Source organism: Danio aesculapii, chromosome 15 (assembly GCF_903798145.1).
Source record: "Danio aesculapii chromosome 15, fDanAes4.1, whole genome shotgun sequence".
Classification (NCBI taxonomy): Eukaryota; Metazoa; Chordata; class Actinopteri; order Cypriniformes; family Danionidae; genus Danio; species Danio aesculapii.
The window spans coordinates 22059304-22082272 of record NC_079449.1 but is presented as its reverse complement, the minus strand read 5'-3'; the positions used below and the strand labels follow the sequence as shown (position 1 = coordinate 22082272).

Here is a 22969-nt window from a genome sequence, read left to right as displayed (position 1 = left end):
TTTCCAACATCCAAGCTAGAATCAACCAAATATTAACGCCTAATGATGATGCAGTTTGATGTTGTGTGGACGTTACCACTATGACATCTATCAGATGTTGAATTTTGGTTGCCATACCTGTCAAATAAATGTCAGTATTTGACATCAATAAGACGTTGGTTTAAGATGTTGCATGTTGGCTCGACATTGGATTTCAACCAAATATCAACGTCATTTGATGTTGTTATTGGACATCAAAATAACTTTGTCCTTAGACGCTAACTAGCTATTGAATTTTGGTCACCTGACTTCACAACCTTAATCTAACCAATAATTAACGTTTTATGATGTTGTGTGCCTGCTGGGCAATAACTAAATGCACTACAGAATGTTACGTTTACACACATCCACAAATCACATGTAAATGCATCAACTTTTTACAGCATATTACTCACTACACTTGAGTACTTTTGAAAGGTCTACTTTTTACTCATACTTTAAGTAATATTTACAACAGATACTTTTACTCTACTTGCACTACATTTTTATGGTACTTTTGGTACTTTTACTTAAGCATAATTTTTCAGTACTTTTTTCACTACTGTATACCATTAACCACATAACATTATTTATGCAGCTTTATGTTATGCATTTTGTTTTTCAAGACATTTATTTCACAGTAACAGAGGAAAACCCAAAAATGTTTCTGGTTTGACCAAAAAAAATGTAATGGTCCACTTCCACATTATGGGGGAAAATACTATTGAAGTCAATGGGTCCCAGAAATGGTTTGGTTAGCAACATACTACCAAATGGTCTCTTTTGTGTTTATCAGGAGCTTGAAACAAGTGGAAGGTGAGTACAATTATGACAGAATTTTCATTTTACATAAGTAATCTCTTTGAAATGCATTACTCTTCTGGCCAGAACAGAACAGGCCAGAAAATGCAGCTGCTTCCATGCAGTATCATCAAGTTCTAAAGAAAAGAACATGTGTGAGCAGGAGTCTGTAATAATAATTGCTTTTTCCTCTATTACTCTCCCTCACTCTCCCTCCCCGTTTCTCTCTCTCTCTGTGTCTCTAGCTCTCTTACTCACTCACTCCACCCCACAGAGCAGGTTAAAAGGACGTGTCCAACTCTCTTAAACTTATTATACATGCACAAACTCTCTTTATTTTGAGATGTTTCCCTTAATAAAATCTATATGGAACCTGAAGAATGGAATAGTTCTTTTCTTCACTCCTTTGATTCTTCTTCCACTCCCGCTGGTCATAAACACAAGGGTATGTAAAATCAAACTTTTTATTAAACTGAACAATTTTGACAACTTTTTAATTCCACTCTGAGTGCTTACAATTGTGTAAGTACAGCCATTGTGTTGATTGTGTATGCTTTTTTCGGAGGTTGTTAGTGTGTATGCACCTGATGAACGCGCATTAAATTAAACAAAAATGTATTCTGTGTTTAATACATGTGGACTGCATTGGTACCCTGAGGCCTCCATGTACAATAATTCATTGTGCCTCAAAATAGTTATTTTAACCCTTTGTCTTTGTGTATGTTCAGGCGTGGGAACACACAGTAAGTCTAAATTCCTGACCCAGAGTCGATGTGTTGTGGTCATCATGATCCTCGTGTACATATTTCAGACTCACCAGTGCTCATATCAACTGCTTCCAATCATAAAGATTCACAGATGTCAACCCATGAAAATTTTAATTAAAATGAAAATCCTTATTTGTCATTCTCTCTATTGACAGGCATGTGAAGCATTTCTATAAAATATGTGTAATACATATTAGAGATATAAGGGCCAAAAGTATATATATATATGTAAATCCCAAAAAGTTAAGGTAACTCAAACTGTTTGAGGAAACTGATTGCAACAAACCATTTAAGTTTAAAAACTGATCCTAATCAGTACTGTGAACTTAATCTATTTGAGTAAATTAAGCAATTTGAGCACAGTAAAACCCAATAAATGAAGAGAACTTAAACCAATTGAGTACTGTAAAACCCAATAAGTTAAGACAACTCAAACTGTTTGAGGAAACCGATTGCAACAAACCATTTGAGTTAAAAACTATGAGTACTGTGAACTTCCTACATTTAAGTTCAAATAATGAGGTATTTAATTAACTCATTACCTTCATCACTGAGTTCAAAACTCTTTTGAAATGAGTAGAATTAACTTTCAGTCAATTTTGAGTTAACTACACTCATTTCATTTGATAAAGTTGACTGTTGGGTTTTACATTATATATATAGTGTCATAAAAAATCAACTTGTCAAAGGTTATTAATCAATGTATTTGTAAAGATCGTCATAGACAGGATAGAACAGACATTATTTTCAATGAATCGCACAATGTTTTTTAGATGATTCTCAAATCAGCTGGATGAAGTTAATTCTGCTGTCATTAAAGCTAAAGAATAACATAAAAATCAGAAATTCATTTAAAATCATACATAATTAACCCCCATCGTTAAGAATCCATAATTTATTCTATCAACATTAGATGGGACTTTTACTTAATGGAAGGAAGTGGATGCACATACTGTAGGGGATCTTTTTGCTGATGGAAATTTAAATTCCCTCTGAATAATTTTTTCAGGTTTTTACAAATTAGGAACTGCATGCATGCCCATACATCTTCATTAGATAGTACGTCCCCTTAAATCATTGACAAATGCCTTGATTGGTGTAAAGGTAGTAAAAAAGCATTATTAGTAATTTATGAACAACTACAATCCATTACTTCCCCCTCCAAGAAATGCCTTAAAGAAGAGTGGGAGAAAGAATTGGGAGTGGAAATTTCTGAAGAAATGTGGCAATCAGGTTTGGAGCATATCAAAAAACACTCTATTTATTTTAGACATTGTCTTATTCAGTTAAAAATAATTCATAGGTTACATTATTAAATAGAAAATTACACAGAATCTTCGGTAACACTTTTGATGGTCCATTTGCGTATAAGTAGACTGTCTGCTTAATATCTGTTGACACTTCTCCTTCAACAGACATTTAACTGACTATAAGAAACTTTGCAAGCACATGTCAACTTACACTAACCCTAACCCCATCCTAACAGTATGTAACAAATGTAATTCATCAGATGCGGATCTATCTCACAGTTTTATGTTTTGTTCTAAGATACAGAATTATTGGATTGGAATTTTTTTAAGTGCTTTCTGGGATGTTGAAGTTGCAATTACTACTGGATACAGTGCTTTTAATTCTGGGATTCTCTAAACAAATGCATTTGTAGTCAAATACACAACATAAATTGCTCTCTTACTGTTTAACTACTGCCAAGAAGCTACTGGAATCCTTTTGTCTGTTACCTTGGAAAAAATCTTTGTGGAAATTTGTCTAAATTACTAAATATGTTCATTTTAAGCTGTTTAATTGTAAATAAACAGTTAAATGGTCAGTAATATGTTTTATTGTTATTATTTACAAAAGAAAAATTAAATAGTATACATTAGCAAACAGTTCAGCTTATTAAAATTAAAAGCTATTATAATGAAACAGATTTAAGCTATCAAATCTCATTAGTCGTTTCTTCACTGAATAACAAGCAACGAATGAATCTCATATTTATTTAATTTTTTTTTCTTTTCATTACATTAAATAACAGGTGTCACTTTAAAATTGCACAGATTTAACGTTATAATGAAAGCTTTCGATTGCTTTCCTAACTCTATGCTCATTTACGGCGAAATTAGTTGTATTTGAAAAAAAAACCCCCACCAAGATTCACATCTTGATATATTATTAATAATTATGTGTATATGTCTGTTCAAACCATAGACTGTAAAATATAGGTTCAAACACGCACCCAAAACCCAGACTTTTGCTCCGCTTCTAATCGCGTGTACAGAATCCGTTTGGGAAACAGCTTCTATTTATAACTACGGAGCGCGTCAGCTGACAGTCATGCACCACTATATGACTGTTTTGAGGATTGCATATGAAGGGGAGACGGCACCTATAATGAAAAGGAAAGGGAATCCCGCGGTTTTTATATTTATTTCAAAGTGTTTTCATGCCTAAACAAAGCGAAAACACAGAACAGACTCACATTTAAGAGCAAAGAGTGGCCCCTGGTGGTTTGGCGGTATGGGTTGCGTATAGGGAGGCTCGGCTCTTTAATGTTAATTTGACACCCTTTAGAGAAAGGCTGAAAATACAGGAGAAATACGGAAATATACTTTTACAGGATGATAGCGGGATAGAACTGTAAAATACCGGAGAATCCCGGGAAAAACGGGAGGGTTGACAGGTGTCATAATATGTTGTTCAAACAGGTCTTAGTAAACAAGTTGGCTTGTTATGTGGCTTGTTTTTTGTGTATTGTTATGATTTTCATATTGTTTTTCCTTTTCTTTTTTTTCTTTTTGTTTGCTTTGCCTATGTTATATGTGGACAAAATATGTAAAACAAAGAATCCTCTTCTTTCTGAATCTGTGTCTTTAATAAAACTAATTTGACAAAATGTTATACATAACTCATCCTAAAATTAAATTAAATAAAACATTTATAATAAAGATAACTTATTTAAGTTTTATTTATACATAAAAATCTTATTTGCATTCCCACAGTGAGATAAATAAAATAAAATAAAATGTCAATATGTGTGCAATATCTCATTATAACATATGTTTAGAATGTTACAGCATGTCTTTTTGAAAAAGCACATGTTTTGATCCTCCAGGAGGCCAGCTGTGCCTACGTGATCATCCTGATGGCAGTATACTGGTGTACCGAGGCTCTTCCTTTAGCTGTCACGTCACTGCTGCCTGCTGTCCTCTTCCCCATGCTTGGCATCATGCAGTCCAAAATGGTAAGCAATAATAGCACAAATTACAAATTAAATGAAAATCCTGCACATCCAAGAGTTCACTTCTGCTGTGGTTCTCCAGGTGTGTATGCAGTACCTGAAGGACACCAACATGCTGTTTGTAGGTGGATTAATGGTGGCAGTGGCTGTCGAACACTGGAACCTACACAAACGCATCGCCCTGAGAGTCCTGCTCATTGTTGGAGTTCGACCAGCGCTGTAGGTCAAAACCACAAACAAGCACAGTCATTGGCAGAATATTAAGATGTTTCTGGTTAAAATCATTGGCACCCACGGTAAAAGATGTGCAAAGAAAGCTGTGAATATACGTTTTATGTGGGGATGAGATGGGGGTGGCCAATATAATCATATATATATATATATATATATATATATATATATATATATATATATATATATATATATATATATATATATATATTTTTTTTTTACAATACATATTCCTCAAAAGTGTTGATGTTGTAAAATTAAATTGATATAATTTATTTAAAAACCTGGAAAGAATCTATCCAGCTTTTCTATAGGCTGTAAAAGCCTTACTTCTATGTTCAGTGATAGATTTTGTGTCAGTTTGGATGGTTGTTTTGACGTTTGACCATTGCTGTTATGGTAAACCCAACCATAACCATGTCCTCAAAGTCCGATTGAAATAAAAATTTACAGTGTTTATTTTGCTAGCTTTTCAAACTGGGGCTTTTTCTGACACCAAGAATTAACTAATTTCTGCAGTTCTCCAGCTCTAATTCTTGTACATGTTTTGCCATTCAGTCTTTGTTCCTAACTGTACATCAAGACAACACAGACACATCATGTCCTCTTTCAGGCAGATACAAAACATCTCCAGCTGATTATTGACCTAATACTGTAGTAGCATTGGGAATTTTAAACCTATTTTCTTACTGCCATTTTTTATTTTGTGAAGCCCAACAACATTTTTCTGCATTTCAGAACTATACTATTTGCCTTTACTCAATCTGATAGATGAACAATTGAATTTGTCTTTTGTATTTCATCTTTGTACTTTCCCTTGTGTAAATATGTAAATAATATAAATATACTTCAGAAATATTCTGTTTGTGATCTCATTCTTATCGCCTCTTCTGTGTTAACACAGCCTGATGCTGGGCTTCATGGGGGTGACAGCTTTTCTCTCCATGTGGATCAGTAACACGGCTACTACGGCCATGATGGTCCCCATAGTGCAGGCTGTTCTGGAGCAGCTGAACAAACAGGAGACGGAGCCTTCACAGATGACCTGCAGTGTGGAGCGGCCCCGGGCCCCTGAGGCAGAGTACAAACACACGACCAAAGACAGAGAGAGACAAGGTCAGGAGAAGAGATGAAGCACATACAGTACTGTTCATATGTTTCGGGTCAGAAAGTTCTTGGGGTCAGGTCAGCAGATCAAAACTTTTTATAAATAATTATAATAAAAAATGCAAATCAGCGAATTATTATGATTCGTGATCAATGTTGTGCAAGTTATTTACAAACTGTAATACATTACAGATTACTTGTTACTGTTATTTAAAAGTAATCCCAGACCTTACAATATTACTGTCTCAGAATTGTAATGTTACATGACTCTTATATTATGTTTTATTTACTTTCACCAAAATAACTACAGAATTAGAACTTAACATTTTAAAATGACAAAATGTACTGCAGAGCAATTTACATCCAGTAGAAAGCGATATGATGTAGCATAACGCCAAATGCGCTGAGGTCCATCTCGTGAATGTACTGTCTTCTGCCATTTTCAACTATTTGCCGCTATTCGGCTGCATGTTAGGGCTTAACTTTACTGCGAACCGGGCTGAGCCAATAGTCTCGGACCTCGAGCTCAGAGGCTGAAATCATTCCACCTTCAAAGTAAAAAGTTCCAATAGGCAGAGGGAGATTAATGACAATGCGCATATATTCACTAACCACAAACAGGAAATAGAACTTACTTGTGGTATTTTTTATTTGTTAATGTCTTGCGGGCTAAAAAGTTTGTTGTTGCGCAAGCGTTACTCAACATTTACCGAGTAAAATATTACTGAAAATGCATTAGTAATGCCTTACACTACCGCATTACAGGAAAAAGTAATACGTTACTGTAATACATTATTTTTGTAACGCATTACTCCCAACACTGTTTGTGATGTATGTAATGGTAAAGGTGTTTCCAAATGATGGGTTGCGGCTGGAATGACATCCGCTGCATAAAACAAGTTGGTGGTTCATTCCGCTGTGGCGACCCCTGATTAGTAAAGGGACTAAGCCAAAAAGAAAATGAATACATGTTTAATTTATGTAATGTTTGATTGAAATTTCTCATCACAGGAATAAATTACATTAAATTATATTAATCTAAAAACAACAACAGTTGTTAACAATTTTTCTCAAATTTGACAATTTGTTATTAATTTAAATTAATATTAAAATCTGAATTAATTTATTCTAAATAATATTAACTTGAAAATTATATATATAACACAAAAACAGAAATTAAAATAACAAAATAATCATTCATTCATTTTCCTTTAGCTTAGTCCCTAATATATCAGGGGTCATCACAGGGGAATGAACAGCCAACCACTCTGACATATGTTTTACACAGCGGATGCCTATTCAGCTGCAACAAAATGCTGGGAAAATGAACAAGATCTAGAATATAAATAATCCTAAAAAAAATTAACTACAATTGCAACTTGAGGATGCTGGACAACGGAGCTGAGGATCCACGTACAGTCCTTTATTACACAGAGAATGGTCAGGCAGGCAATGGTCGCAATCAGGAGCAAACGGTAACATAAAGGGAAATCCAGAAGCATAGTCAGATAACAGGCAAATGGTCGATACAGGCGGCAGGCAGGATAAAGAATAAAACAAGGCGAGGGTCAAAACACAGAGACACTAAACACAGAAGACGTGTCTTCATGTTACAGGGTATGTACCAAACAAAGCTCAGCTATGCCTGTGAGTGTGTGTGTGCTGTTTATACAGTCCATGTAATCTATGAAGGTTAGATTGCTGGTGATCATAACAATAATATTTAGAAAAAATATTTAAATTTAAATCTTTCTGAGTATATTTCGGATAAGTAACATCTTTTGGTTGAGATGTTAAACCGAGGTCCTGACTCTCTGTGGTCATTAAAAATCCCATGGCACTTCTTGTAAAGAGTAGGGGTGTAACCCCAGTGTCCTGGCCAAATTTCCTTCATCGACCCTTAACAATCATGGCCTCCAAATCATCCCCATCCACCGAATTGGCTCTATCACTGTCTCTCCACTCCCACTATAGCTGGTGTGTGATGAGCGCACTGGCACTGTTGTCCTGTGGCTGCCGTCACATCATCTAAGTGGATGCTGCACACTGGTGGTGGTGTGGAGAGAACCCCCCTCATAATTGTGAAGCACTTCGGGTGTATGGTCATACACGATAAATGTGCTATAAATACACATTACATTATATTACATTACAAATTTTAAAATGTAAAGTACTTTAAAAGTGATTTTTTGACTTTACATAAAAAGTGAGTAAACCTGGTGCTTTATAAGTGATTAGTTGAATTCAATTAAAAGTGAACCTGAAAAATAAACCTGTTGCCCTAAATATATTAAGTAAATGAACTACGTGCATAATTCAGTTGTCAACTCAGCAATATCAACTTACAACAGGTTTACTCAGTTTTTCAAAGTAAAGTCAACTTGTCACTTTTAAATCAACAGGTTTACTCAAGTAACTAATATCTTTTTACAGTGTATTCGCTTTTTTCTTAGTGGTGCTGCGCATGCTGGATATCTCTACAGAGGTCAGACAAAAGGAGTTGGCAGAGAAGCGTCTCATGGCTAAAGGCATGACTCTCTGTGTTTGCTACGCTGCCAGTGTTGGAGGAACCGCCACACTCACAGGAACTGGACCTAACCTGGTGCTGAAGGGTCAGATGAACCAGTGAGTCCTACAAATGAAAATAAGCACCTCTAAACTGAACCAAACAAATTGTTTAACTGAATCATTGTTAAAGGTTTTCAGATTTTATTCTCTCAAAATGAAAATTATGTCAAGTTTCTCACTTTGCCTTGTTTCCAAACCTATGTCAGTTTCTTCATTCTATTGAACACATTTATCTATTGAAAGACATTTTGAAGAATGTTGCAAACCATTATTATGCATAGTAGGAAAATCAAATAGGTAGCAAAGAATTCTGGCCCAGATTTGGCATAAATCTGACACAGCAGGCATTCATCTGGCACTGGCATACAGCATGTGGGCCAAACATGGCCCTAGTTTGCCATAGGTGGCACAGTCTTTAAGGTGGCACACAATTTCTGGGCCAGATGTAAAATGTAGTATTTGTCCCAGATGTAAATTATTGATATGTGGGCCATGTAAGTTTGACAAATCTTGACCCACATTTTAAATACACTTTTATTATTTTCAAATAAAGAAATTTTTTTTTAAAGCGCAATGATTCATGGGTTTATCAATTTCATTGCAGTTGTGATGCACCAACATATCTAGCCCAGTTCAGGCTCAGTTATGGGTTTTTAACTTGGCTGAGACTTGGCCCAGATATGGTCCAGTCATGTACTATAATTCATGTACTGGCGGCATGTGGGCCAAGCAAAAGCTAATTGTGTGGGCCAGAGCTGGGCCAAAGATGTTTTGCTATGTGGGGTGGAAATCAATATATCTAAAATATCTTTGCTTGTGTTCATCAGAAATAAACTCATTAAGGTTTAGATTCACCTGAGGCTAGGGTCAGGTACTGTATCAACCAGTTCCATTTTACTTCCAATATTTAAAGAATTTAATAATATGTGTGCATTTAGTTTATATTTGTAAATTCCTGAAATTTCAGTCATTCTTGCACAGAAATCGACAGTGAGCATTTTACAGTTGTATCTATCTACCAGGGCCTGTGAAAAGGACCCTGTCTCATGCATTTATTTTTTTTTTTAAATGATGTTCACGAATAAATACTGTATCTAGTTCTGTATACTATAGTTACAGCCAATGGTTATATGCTAAATGTGGCAAGAATAAAAAGTAAAAAATATATTTTTCAAGTATTTTCTCTTTTTATTCTCTCCAAAGAAAATTGGCATTGGAAACGAGAATTGATAATAGAGCCCTGCATTTGAGCCCGAGCCCGTCAGGGCCTGACTTTTTTTATGCCCCTAGGGTGGGCTTCGGGCCAATTTTCACGTTATAGCTAGGCTGCATGTCGGGGTTCGGGCCTGCTAAAAAATAAATAAATAAAAACTTTAAAAAAAAGTTTAATGAGATCTCATGCGTGCAGTCTGAAACCGCCAGTGATGCCTTGCGCAGAGATTTTCAGCCACGTACAATGGAGAACATTATGAGAAAAAGATGCCAATGGCGAACTTAAAACTGTGAAAAACGCTGGAGGAAAGACAAACTTCTGGTCAACTTTTCCCAGATTACCTCGGAAGAACAAACTCGGTTGGAAGAGTGAAAGAACTCAGAAACTCATTGTGAGAATGGAGATGTATGCTTATTTGTGCTAGTCTGTCAAATAAAATTGTTCAAAACACTTTGAATGGTATCAGTTTCATGCGAGGAGGCTGCACAGATCTGAATTGTCCGATGAAAGAGACACGGGCTGGGCCTGGAGTTTCCGTAGCTTTTGGCAAATATCTAAAAATTAAGTTTAGCAGTTTTAAAGAGCGGTTACTCATTTTGAACCTTGTTTTAAAGAATAGCTATCTGAATTGTTTTAGTGTGTGGAAAAAATGCTATAGGCAAAACTAAAGCCAATAGATTTCTTTACCTATTTCTTTACACACACAAACGTACACCTTTATTTATTCTCATTCTTTTTTGCTTTGTCAATATATGGTAGTGTATACTGTTTAATAATCAATTAAATTATGTCATAAATAAATAAGCGGCACTAATTCACATTAACTCTCATGGTACGTACGCACAGTGTAAACAGCCGTACGTTTGCAGGCACCTCTGGGTTAAATTAAGCTAAACTTACTGTGGATAACATACTGCTTGGATATCGATGTCACTTATATTTAAAAAAACAAACCAAAAAAAATCTAAACATTTCTCTAAATTATTCTAATGAAAAACTAAACTAAAAATGTTAACTTTCTATTAAATACAAATCTGGTCTATTTCAATGGTTACAACAGTATAAACTGTTTGGAGGGAAAAAGATGGGCTTCGGGTTGGACTTCGGCCAAAAATTTTGATAAGCTGTTGGATAAGGGCAGGGTTTCAACCTGTGCGTCTTGGGCCAAGGCCGGGCTAGGGCTTAGATTTAAGGCCTGTGCAGGGCTCTAATTGATAAGAACCAAATAAGCAAAATTGGATTCACTAAAATTAAAACGATATCCAACCCTATCTAAGGGTGAGTAAATGATGAATAAATATTGATTTTTGAGTGAACTATCCTTTTAATCTTTCCCCCAGATTGTTCCCTGAAAACGGTGATGTCATCAACTTTGCCTCATGGTTTGGGTTTGCCTTCCCCAACATGATCATCATGCTGACGATTGCTTGGCTCTACCTCCAGTTCATTTTCATGGGATTCAAGTATGATAGATCATTAATTTAACACCCTTCACCTATGCTTTCACCACTGGCCTCATGAAGCTCTATGTTCACTTTGTTTCCAGCATTAGGAAGACATGGGGATGTGGGGCGATGAAGTCTGAGAAGGAAATAGCCGCCTATAATGTGATTCGCGAGCAGCATCTTCAGCTGGGGCCAATGTGTTTTGGTGAACTCAGCGTTCTGGCTCTGTTCAGTTTGCTTGTGGCACTGTGGTTTACCCGAGATCCTGGATTTGTGGCAGGCTGGGCAACACACACCTTCAACATCAAAGCAGAGTATGATTTATACTTTAGGCTTCAATCGGTGGTCCAGTGACTCATGGGGGAGGGGAGGGGGGCAGGGTTTGATAATATTTGGGAAAAAATATTTAAAAAGTAACATAGACTACATTCAAAATATTCTTATAGCATAGTAATTTTGAAATACTGTCATAATGATGAACTATTTTTGCTTTTACATTTCCATACATTTAGATATGTGACAGATGCTACAGTTGCCGTCTTTATTGCTATGCTGCTATTCGTTCTGCCATCAAAGCCACCTCAGCTGTGCTTCAGTTCTTCCACTGGCTCTGAAACAGGTAACTGAAACAAGTCTGACTAAATTATGAAGTAAATTAATATCAAGCATGTACCACTTTTATGTAATGTTATAGAAGAGCGACAGCACAAATAAAACTGTGAAAGTATGTTTTTAAGAATCCGTGGAAGCCAAAATCAAAAACTAAACAAAAATGATATCAATTACACAGCCCTAGTGGGGTTAGTTCACCCAAAAATGATTATTAATCACTCCCCCTCATCTTGTTCCAATCTCCATAGACCTTTGTTTATCTTTGGAACACAAGTTAAGATATTTTAGATGAAATCCAAGAGCATCCTGATCCAGATAGCAACAGTCCTGGGACGTAGTAATTGGGCACACTGACAACTTGACACAGGAGAGAAGAAATAGTCAAACAGAGTCCTATTTACAGGGTTTTTTTGCACACAAATGGGTCTGCAGTCAACCACCAAGTCAAGTGCAATGTTTTGACAATGCATTTTGGTTCCTTTTCTGGACTTTGTTGGGAAATTGGGACAATTGCTGTTTCCAAAGGATGAAAGAGCTTTCAGATTTCATCTAAAATATCTTAATTTGTGTTCAGAAGATGAGTCGGAAGGTCTCAAGAGAATGACGCTTCATATTTATCTAATTTGGTGAATGTTATCATTAACAAAAATGCTCTCTTAGTGTGGACAGCAAAAACTGACAGAAAGATGCATTTTAAATGTAAATATAATAAAATAATTCCCTCACAGTCTAAAGACATGCGCTGTAGGTGAATTGCGTAAGCTAAATTGTCCGTAGTGTATGTGTGTATGTCCTGGTCCTCCAGATTGGGGGTTGAGTGTTCGGCAGGGGTGTAGCAACCGGGGGGGATATGTCCCCCTCACTTTTAGAGACAGACCATTTAGAAACAGGTGATTAAGAATGTAAACATTTGGATTTCATGCAGCTGTCCCCCTACTTTTAAAACGTCCACCACACCCCTGGTGTTAGTCTAACAACTCACCTCATAAAAACTAGATGTTACGAAACACCAATATAGTGCGGCTAAATATCAACTTCGATATAAATGGCCATGGTAGTAAGTAATACTGTGAATTGCTAAAACTGAAAGGGTTTTACACTGCAAACTCTGGAGCTTGACTAAAAGTTTGGATTTACTGTTACTGACCGGGACCGATTGTATTCTGTATATTCATTCCCAGAATCTCAGCGTTCTTCTGAACCCAGTACAGCCCTGCTTTCCTGGAAAGTAGCTCAGAAGAAGTTACCATGGAACATTGTTTTGCTTCTAGGTGGAGGATTTGCTCTGGCCAAAGGGAGTGAGGTGAATGCTTTACAGTTACACACTCAGTGAAAAAAAAAAAGGAAAGTATCTCATTTTAAATCATTATTAGTATGTTTCAAAGTTAATAGTTTGACTCTATCTCTAAGAATTGTCCCAATCCTTTTACTTCACCTCCTGTTGATTATCTACCCCGCCCAGTTAAACGGTGAGGGAAAGGGGGAAAAATGGGCTGGTGGGGGTTGAAGCTTTATTTTTCATTTACTTCTATTATTTTGATGCTTGAGAACCATTTTCATTCACAAAATACTGATGAGTTGACTGTAATCCTTAGTGTATGCTTCACTTGTGATCAGCATCTTCAGATGTTTCTTTTGTCTCTCAGGAGTCGGGTCTATCCAGATGGATGGGGAACCAGTTGACTCCACTTCATAGTATTCCTCCATGGGCCGTTGTGATCATCTTGTGCCTCCTGATTGCCATTTTCACTGAGTGCACCAGCAATGTGGCCACAGCAACCCTCTTCCTTCCTGTTCTTGCTTCTATGGTAAGACCTTTACTGTGGTCATGGTACCTTAAGGGCATATTAGGTAGACTAATAGACCATTGGCTAAATGTCTGTTGGACAAAAGAAATTGAAACATTTCATCGATCGTCATCTGATCGGTTGAATTGTACAGGATTTCTATTGGATGTGTGTGACTCGCTTCTATAAAGGTCCACCTGGAAACAAAGACATCATGAACGCAGATCTCCTTATTTGGAAGAAGAAAGCTGTCATGTTTACAGTAGCGACAATGTATGATTAGAAACAGCTAAATGCAAAGCAATCAATCACAGTTTTTTCAACGACATGTTTAGGGCAGGGCGTGAAGATGTAATGTTGATCTAAATAAATGATCAAATGTGGTCAAAAGCATATGTAAAAGCCTATATAGCTTATGAAAGACTCTTTAAAGGGCACCTATGATAAAAATCAAGTTTTGTAACTGTGTGTAGGTATAGTGTGTCCACAGTCTTATTGGAGTGATATAAACCCAACAAGTCTCTCTTTTACAATTGCATGACGTTAAAATAGGATCCAAAGCCCAGTGATTTTGAGGCCCACCTCAACATGACATAGACAATGGTGTAAAGTAACTAATTACAAATACTCAAATTACTGTAATTGAAGTCAGTCATTGTAATTTAATAAGTAGTTTTATAAATGTGTACTTTCCCTTGAGTACATTTTAGTGCAGTATCAACACATTCACTACTTTCCTTCAACCTGCAGTCACTACTATTATTTTCTGTCTATGAGGATTAGAAAAATCAGTCCTATCCAATCAAATCACACATGGAAGGTAAATCACATCTTATCTCAAGAACTCAAGACATGTGGCCTTTATAATTGCAGCAAACTGTTTTTAAACATTAAAATTAAAGCATTAAAAGTCTCAAAGAAGATGTCCAAAATCTTTACACACAATGAGCCAGAGAGTTTAGATGCATGTCACTGATGAGAAGATGGTGGATGTTTACTGTATCATAACAGAAATGGCCTTAAACACCCAGCAGGTACAAGAAGTCAACCTGGTGTAAGATTGACGTTGTACCCTAATGTCATGGAGACGTTACATTTTGTTTGGAAATGAAAATTGGATTGATATCAGAACTCAACGTCAGGCCAACATCAATGTCCAACAACAAATCTAAAACCAACCAAGTATCAATGTCTAATGACATTACCACTATACGTTGGATTTTGGTTGCCATACCTATAGAATAAATGTCAGTATTTGATGTCAATATGACGTTGGTTTAAGATGTTGGCTCAACGTTGTATTTTGGTCACTTTCTAACTCAACCCAAATCCTTAGACACTGATTAGATATTGAATTTTGGTCACCTGACATCACAATCTAAACCTGATATTAACGTCTTATGATGTTGCGTACCTACTGAGCAATAACTAGATGCACTACATAATGTTACGTTTACACACACATGGCAAAATTACATGAAAACACATCAGCTTTTAACAGCGTAATACTCACTACCCACTACTCTTGAGTACTTTTGAAAGGTCTACCTTTTACTCATACTTTGAGTAATATTTACAACAGATACTTTAACAACTTACACAAAATTTTTTAGGCATGTTATGGTACTTTAACTTGAGTATGATTTTTTAATAATTTTTTCCACCACTGGACGTAGGAGTGCCCCGCCAACCGAATTGACTGACAGGTGGCATGTTTCTATAATAACATGAATACACATGCTCACAGAACATTGTTTTGCAAATAAACTAATACATTTAAATATCTGTTACAACTCTCTGTGATTTTTATGAGTTGTATAAGTTTAAAATGTTCTAAAAACAGGGCATGTTTGTAATAAAGACAGTAAAATCGATATGTAATTCTTAACCGCTATAATCACCAAAGCCGCATGGTGTCAGTAAAAGCTAATATGTGTGTGTGTTTGTGTGTGTGTGTGTTTGTGTGTGTGTGTGTGTGTGTGTGTGTGTGTGCTACAAACACCATTTGTGTGTGACTTATCGTTTCAGAAAGGCTTGAATAAACTCCACCACAAATACATCAAATAAACTTACTTGGTATCTTTGACTAATGAGCTGTATTTCAGCTTCATCTGAGTCTGTCTCTGTCACTGTGCTGTCTATCTGATGTAACGCATGATGAGAAGCAGACACACACGTGGGAACGGTATGTGGGGAAAAGCAGCTCATTTGCATTTAAAGCCACAGCCTACAAAAACAGCTAAAATGTACTCAGACATCAAAATGAGCAGGTTCTGGAGGCTATAATAAATAATCTGATGGGTGTTTTGAGCTAAAACTTTACAGACACATTCTGGAGACACCATAGACTTATCTTACATCTTGTAAAATGGATAAAATAGGGGCCCTTTAAAATAAGTCAAAATCTTTACATTGAATGTTAACAATTTCGATCAAAATTTAAATGACCAAAAGCCTTTATTTTGTCCACATTTTACCATATTTACCATACCAGATCAACATTCCATTTTTATGTCCTGCCCTAAACATGTCGCTGGACAAAATGAACTGCGATTGGTTGCTTTGCATGCCAGTAACAAGGCCTATAAGGTCCAGTTTCACAAACAAGGCTTAGCTTAAGTTAGGACTAGAACTTAGTTAAATTAGCCACTTTTATAAATATGCTATTTTTAGTTAAGACAGCTCAAACATGCAATTTAATCTAAGACTAGCCTTAAGCATTGTCTGTGCAACCGGATGTCGATTGACCAATAAAAGCTAATTTGGAGGCCTGAACTTCTGAAGGTTATGCGATGTGAGAAAAAATGCAACTGAAATAGAACAAAATACAAAGAATAGTCAAAAACTTGGTCAAAAGCATTTATAAAAGCATATGTAGCTTATGAAAGAGTCTTTAAAATAAGTTAAAGACTTAAAAATGTTTACACTGAATGTTAACAATTTCAATTCTTAAATTTAAAGGAACAAAACTCTTTATTTTGTACACAATTGACCATATTTAGATCAACATTACATTTTCACGTCCTGCCCTAAACATGTCACAGAATAAAATTAACTGTGATTGATTGCTTTGCATGCCAGCCACAAGGCCTCTAAATGTCTATGGGCCAATCAAAGCTAATATGGAGGCCCGAACTTCAACTGAAATAGCCAAATATATAACGAAAAATCATATATACACTTTTGTCTTTTATCCCCCAAAGAAGCAGCTTGCCAGAATATTAGCAAATTGTGACCCAAAATAGGGTCAGTTCTGGTTCATTTGGTTGAATTCTGGCTGAAATGTGGTATTGCTTTGGCAAATTTGTGGCCCAGATCTGACAAACAGGAATGGACCACCCTAGAGTCATCATTCCATTCATTATGTGGTCCAGATGTAAGTGTCTGGAGTGGGCCGGATCTGGGCCAGAAAAAAAGCAAACTGTGGCCCAGAATAGGGTTAGTTCTGGTTCATTTGGTTGAATTCTGGCTGATCTGTGATATTGCTATGGCTTAATTGTGGCCCAGATCTGACAAACAGGAGCGGACTGCCCAAGTGCCATCATTCCATGCGGTATGTGGGCTGGATGTAAGAGTCTGGTGTGGGCCAGATTCCAGCCACATGAATTTTGCTAGCTGGGTGTGCTATGCTTCAATGAATTGCTCCGTGCAGACATGACTCACAGAGTGTTATAATCTTTAAGAAATACAGCCCAATTACAGCCACTTCATGACGAGCACTGAAAGCACGCTCTGAGATCAGAGACACATGAGTCAGCTCTGTCCATTTATCTTGTTTTCTACTTCATAAATATGAGAGATTTCTGTTTTACAGTCTCAGTCTGTTGGGATCAACCCTCTGTACATCATGGTGCCCTGCACACTCAGCGCATCCTTTGCATTCATGTTACCTGTGGCGACTCCTCCAAACGCTATAGTCTTTTCCTATGGATACCTCAAAGTTTCAGACATGGTGAGTTCCAAAATCTTCCACGTTTTACAAAAAATTGCTCTGTTTGATTAGTCCAAGTGGCAATTTTTGTTCATTTATATATATAGGGTTGGGTATCGTTTGGGGTTATTTCGATACCGGTGCTAAATCAATACTATTAAAACAGTACCAGTTCCAAAATGGTCCATAAACCAATACTTTTGTTCCACAAAACTATGGTGGATGACACTAGAAAAATCTGTTATTTGACCAAAAAAATATTTAATAATTTTAATTGAACAATATAATTAAAGTTTAAAGTACACATCAATTCATATTTTATATTTTTGAATTGCATATAGTATTTGTTTTGATCATTTATTTGTTAGCATGAATTTAAGATTTGCATTATGCAATTAACATTACATTACCTTACTACTAACCTGTGGAAAGCCTGTCATCAAAATAGTGAACTCCTTTTTTCTAGGGTTGGGGCTTGTGACTACATTTACATGGTCATCAGTAATCAAATTATTTGCTATAATCTGAATAAGACAATGATATGATGAAGGTGTTTACATGAGTTGCTTTTTGAATGTTTCTTTCATGATCCCGTTTTACATGTTATAGCAAATAGATTGATTAACGTCATTGCATCACCACTCTATCCACATTTCCTCCGGAGTTTCATTTAATTTAGGGTGTTTAATTTTTCGACTTTTATTCAGCAACATACTGTTCCTACACGCAACTTTTGTAAAGCGTCTGCTGCACGTTGCTGTGTCAGAATTCTTGCTTGTAAAATATAGCAACATTTTAGAATGCATTGGCTTGCCATATTGAAGGAAATCGCTCACCGGATGTGCTGTACTGCATGCGTTGCCTATGTGCGTGTGTTCCTTAAGCAACAAAGATAAATGCAGACAGTGTTCGTATCCCTCAAGTTGTTTAAAATTACATTTTTAGAGATGGTGTCACACAACATACCTATCTGTGCCTTTGATGTACCCCTTGATGTTTCTAACGTCCTTGTCACAGCACCAAAATTAGGCATCGAAATTCATTTGCTGATTTGGTCAGGTACATACCGGTTACAAAGGTACCGGCACCAGGTTTTAGTACCCAACCCTATTTATATAAGCAATATATAAAATGTTAATTTTGTCATCATTTATTCCCTCTAAAAAAGTGCTGTATTTTTTAACCCAGTGTTGGATCAAATATGGACAAATCCAATGCTTTTTTTAATGCTTAGGATTTTTAAAATAAATAAATTTAACCTACATTTTAAAATTTTGCCTACATTTTGGGTTTGTCCATATTTGACGGCAACCTTGGGTTAAAACAGTAATGCAAGTATATTTATAAAGCATATTTCAAGCACAATCAAATTCCTGTACACGAAAAAGATCAAATAAAAATAATGTTTATTATTTATTATTTATTACTATTTAAGTAATAAAACAGAGAATTAAAAGTGATTACAACAGTGAATATAAACCATAAACCCAAAAATGCTATTTAAGGCCTGATTGCTTTACTGTATGTGAACAGATTTAAATTGATGTTAATGTATTTGGATCTGCCTGTGCTTGAGGCACAAAAACCAACAAGGTTTATTCTTATACACTGTTACTGCTGTGTTCCTGTTCATGATTGCTGATTAATATATAAATGCGAATAAAAACCTAAATTAAATATGTTAATCAAACAACATAATCGTGTCTCTTTAAGTGCTGGATTGGGCTTATGTAAAATGCGGTAACACTTTATTTTGATGGTCCATTTGAGTATTAGTAGACTGTCAGCTTAATATCTGTTGATACTGCTCCTTCAACAGACATTTAGCTGACTATAAGAAACTTTGCAAATACATGTCAACTTACACTAACCATAACCTAACAGTCTACTTAGAATTTAATGAGAATTAGTTGGCAGGTAGATGAAATGTAACTTAAATTCAACAAACGGACCATAAAAATAAAGTGAGACCTTTATTTATTTCCTTTTTTTTTGCTTTAGAAAAGACGAAGAGACAGGAATCTAGACAAACCAAAGTCAGTTTACTACTAAAAGACTTTCTTTCCCAGCTGCTCCAGTGACCAATAAACTCACTCAATGACTTTTAACTTTTTGTCTTTCTCAGGCGAAAACTGGCATGATGATGAACATCATAGGAATTCTCTGCATCACCTTAGCCATCAACACTTGGGGAAAAGCCATGTTCAACTTAGACTCTTTCCCTGCATGGGCCAACCAAACAGTAATATGATGGACAGTACGAAGCCAAATGCAGACCGAAAGGGCTGAACTTTATTTTAAACCCAAAGTTCAGCACACTGAGCACAGAAAAACTGATCTCTCAGAAGACTATTTTGGACATATAACTATGGACATATAACTAAGCAGCCATATATCTTCATGTAGTTTCAAAAGAGCAGGATTAATACTGTAAAAATTATTACAATTTAAAACTACTCATATTTCAGTTTTGTGATGTCATAGATGAATTTTCATCACGTCTTCATCATGTGATCCATCATAAATCAATCTGATATACTGATTTGCTGCTCAAGTTGAAACAGTTGCTTTTTAACCATTATACATTGCTGTTCAGGATTTCATTCCATTTCATTTCATGATGAACAAGGTTCAGTTGAACAGCACTTATTTAAAGATTGAATATTAGAACACTTTTATAATAATGTAAAAAGTATCCTTGCTAAATGAAAGCCTTATTTTGAAAAAAGTGTACAGTACATGAACACATTGTTAGCAGATTTGTATTTGTAATATTAATAATATGTTTTTGATCTTTAAAAAAAATGTTTGCCTAAAAAATATATAGTGGATCAATATAAGAAAGCAGAGAAAGAAGTGGAATCAATAAGTGAGCAGTTCAGATGGTTGAAATGTTTATATATTTCCAAACATATCTTTTACATATAGTTCTGAGGACATCCTAATCTCTCAGGACCAAGTGATTAAGCAATCTTTTCCTCTGAATTTCTCTGGAAAACACTTGACTGCATTAAATCTCAGGGCAATGAAAATATGCAATTCCCTACATTAAAATAAGCAAATACCTCGTGGTTTTAACAAATACATATCATAAGTCATAACAGGTGTGATGAAATGCATTAACATACAAATTCAGCACATTATAAGCAACAAACTGCATGGAAATTATTTTATAAGATCAATGGTGAAGTGCAATTTTAAAAATGTTGTTTTCGTTTGTCACTAACAACAACAGCTGATTTCTTTTCATGGGTGTCTTCTGTTTGGGGCAGAAAGACAATTATAATTCCTCTATGTTCTTGAGAGTTAACAGTTTATAAAAGTGCAGCTTTAATTCTATTTGTACTGTACATTTCTTCAAGTGTTTATAACTCCATTGAATCGAGTCCACACACTGTAAAATAAACAAAAGTTGACTAATCTTAAAATTTAAGGCAGCAGTTCTTTTTGAGTTGACTCCACTTAAATCAAGTCAAATGCAGTACTTGGGTTAAAAGTTGAGTCAACTCAAAAAAAGTTGTGCAGCAAGTTGCCTTCCAATTATAAGGGCGTTTTCACACCTGCCTTGTTTAGTTCGGTTGTATTGCACTAGAGTTCGTTTTTCCTCTTGGTGTCGTTTGGGCAGGTGTGAATATAGCAATCGCACTCGAGTGCGCACCAACAGCAGACCAAAAAAGTGTACCGAGACCTCCTTCAAGAGGTTGTCTCGGTACGCTTTCAAACAAACCCTGGAGTGGTTTGTTTTTGTTGAGAACATGATCCGAACTAAAACAGACCCAAAAAGTACTGCGCCTTTTTGGACTAATCCAGCTGCTGTAGCCTGATGCGCTGTCCCATCTTATGGGGTGTGGAGGAAAAATATTTGTTGACAGCGCTTTACCAACCGTTTTAAACAGAGAGAGAGAGGGAAAAACATTACCTGATGAATCGTTTGTAATATTTCCAGAAAATGACCATGTCGCAGTTTCCCACACATTAATTCTGACAAATCGAAAGGCAATTTAGGAAATACGTTCAATAACATCTGGCCAATGAGTGATGTGGATTATCACATGACTGCATTTTGGTTCTTTTCAACTAGTTCGGATCAAAGCAATCAGTGTGGTGTAAAAAGGACCCACAACGGCAGAAAAATGCTACAATGTATAATTTGTTGCCCTTGCTCCGGAACAAATGAACCGAACCACAGATGTGAAAGCACCCTAAGGTTGAGTCAACGTTTTTGATTTGACAGTGCAGTGTGTACTGTCATCAAAATGACTTTGTAAAATTGGAACACTGCATAATTGGAAAGCATATGGCTTGAATGCACATATACAGGGATGGTATTTTGAAGTTTAACGCACATACTGTGTAACTTTACATTCCAGTGTGATGTGTGAGTTCTTTAGTACACTGTATCTCATTTTGTTTGATTGCTGAAACATATTTTTGGAGAAAGTATAAGAATAAATGAATCGGTTTATGAAAATTAAGCACTTATAGGGCATGTGAGTGGAATGTCTTCAAACTGCTGTTGAGAAAACTGAATAAAACTGTTTAAATCCTTCCCAACAATGTTATGCTTCTTATTATTGCAATTTAGATCCTAAATTATGCTTTTTTTATAAATTTTAAATTATAATTTTTAAAAATGATCAATTTTACTTGTATAGAGTACATTTCAGTTGTGCTCATTTTAAATTCTGCTCATCATACCGGCATAAAAGTTTGTAAAAACGGACACAAGTTGATGTTTTAAATAACTATAATCATGCAACTTAAACTTTGTACAGCAAGAACTTTCAGTAAGTTCAAGAAGTTTCATTAAGTTCAAAGTGATCCCGCCAGTACAAATTAAAAATGAAGCAAGAACTATTTGGGGAAGGACATGGCCCAGAAGTAATGACAGCAAAGACAGTGCTCTATAAACACTGAGTCCCATAAAATAGCTCAGCTGACTGTCAAGCCAACAGAACCAGAAAAGCTTTTTTTCCCACTTAAAAATGAAATGCCAGCCTGTAATATACAAGACAAAGACGAGACAGGTTTTACCAAAAGTGCAAAGTCAAATCTTTAGCATTTCAACTTGCCTTAATTTGATTTATAGTTGATAACTTATTTAATTTTTAAACTGAGTAATTAAGGTTTACTTATATATTATTTATTTATATATTTGTACATTATATAAAGGTTTAGTTAACCCCAGCACTAAGGGTAAAGGAAAATTACATGTTCAAATGTTTTAGAATTGGTCATCATAAACTATTTC

The 22969-nt window shown here is 35.7% G+C and overlaps 1 protein-coding gene across 1 annotated transcript; it reads left to right on the top strand.

Moving 5' to 3' along the window:
• The first annotated feature begins 1150 nt into the window (after positions 1 to 1150).
• On the top strand, positions 1151 to 22259 carry slc13a5b (solute carrier family 13 member 5b). The gene is made up of 12 exons (XM_056474477.1): positions 1151 to 1264; positions 4699 to 4827; positions 4907 to 5043; positions 5960 to 6171; positions 8616 to 8787; positions 11284 to 11406; positions 11490 to 11702; positions 11901 to 12007; positions 13182 to 13303; positions 13647 to 13808; positions 17602 to 17739; positions 19844 to 22259. The coding sequence occupies exons 1-12, from the start codon at positions 1163 to 1165 to the stop codon at positions 19967 to 19969; spliced, it is 1743 nt and encodes a 580-aa protein (XP_056330452.1). The 5' UTR covers positions 1151 to 1162; the 3' UTR covers positions 19970 to 22259.
• Positions 22260 to 22969: the final 710 nt, after the last annotated feature.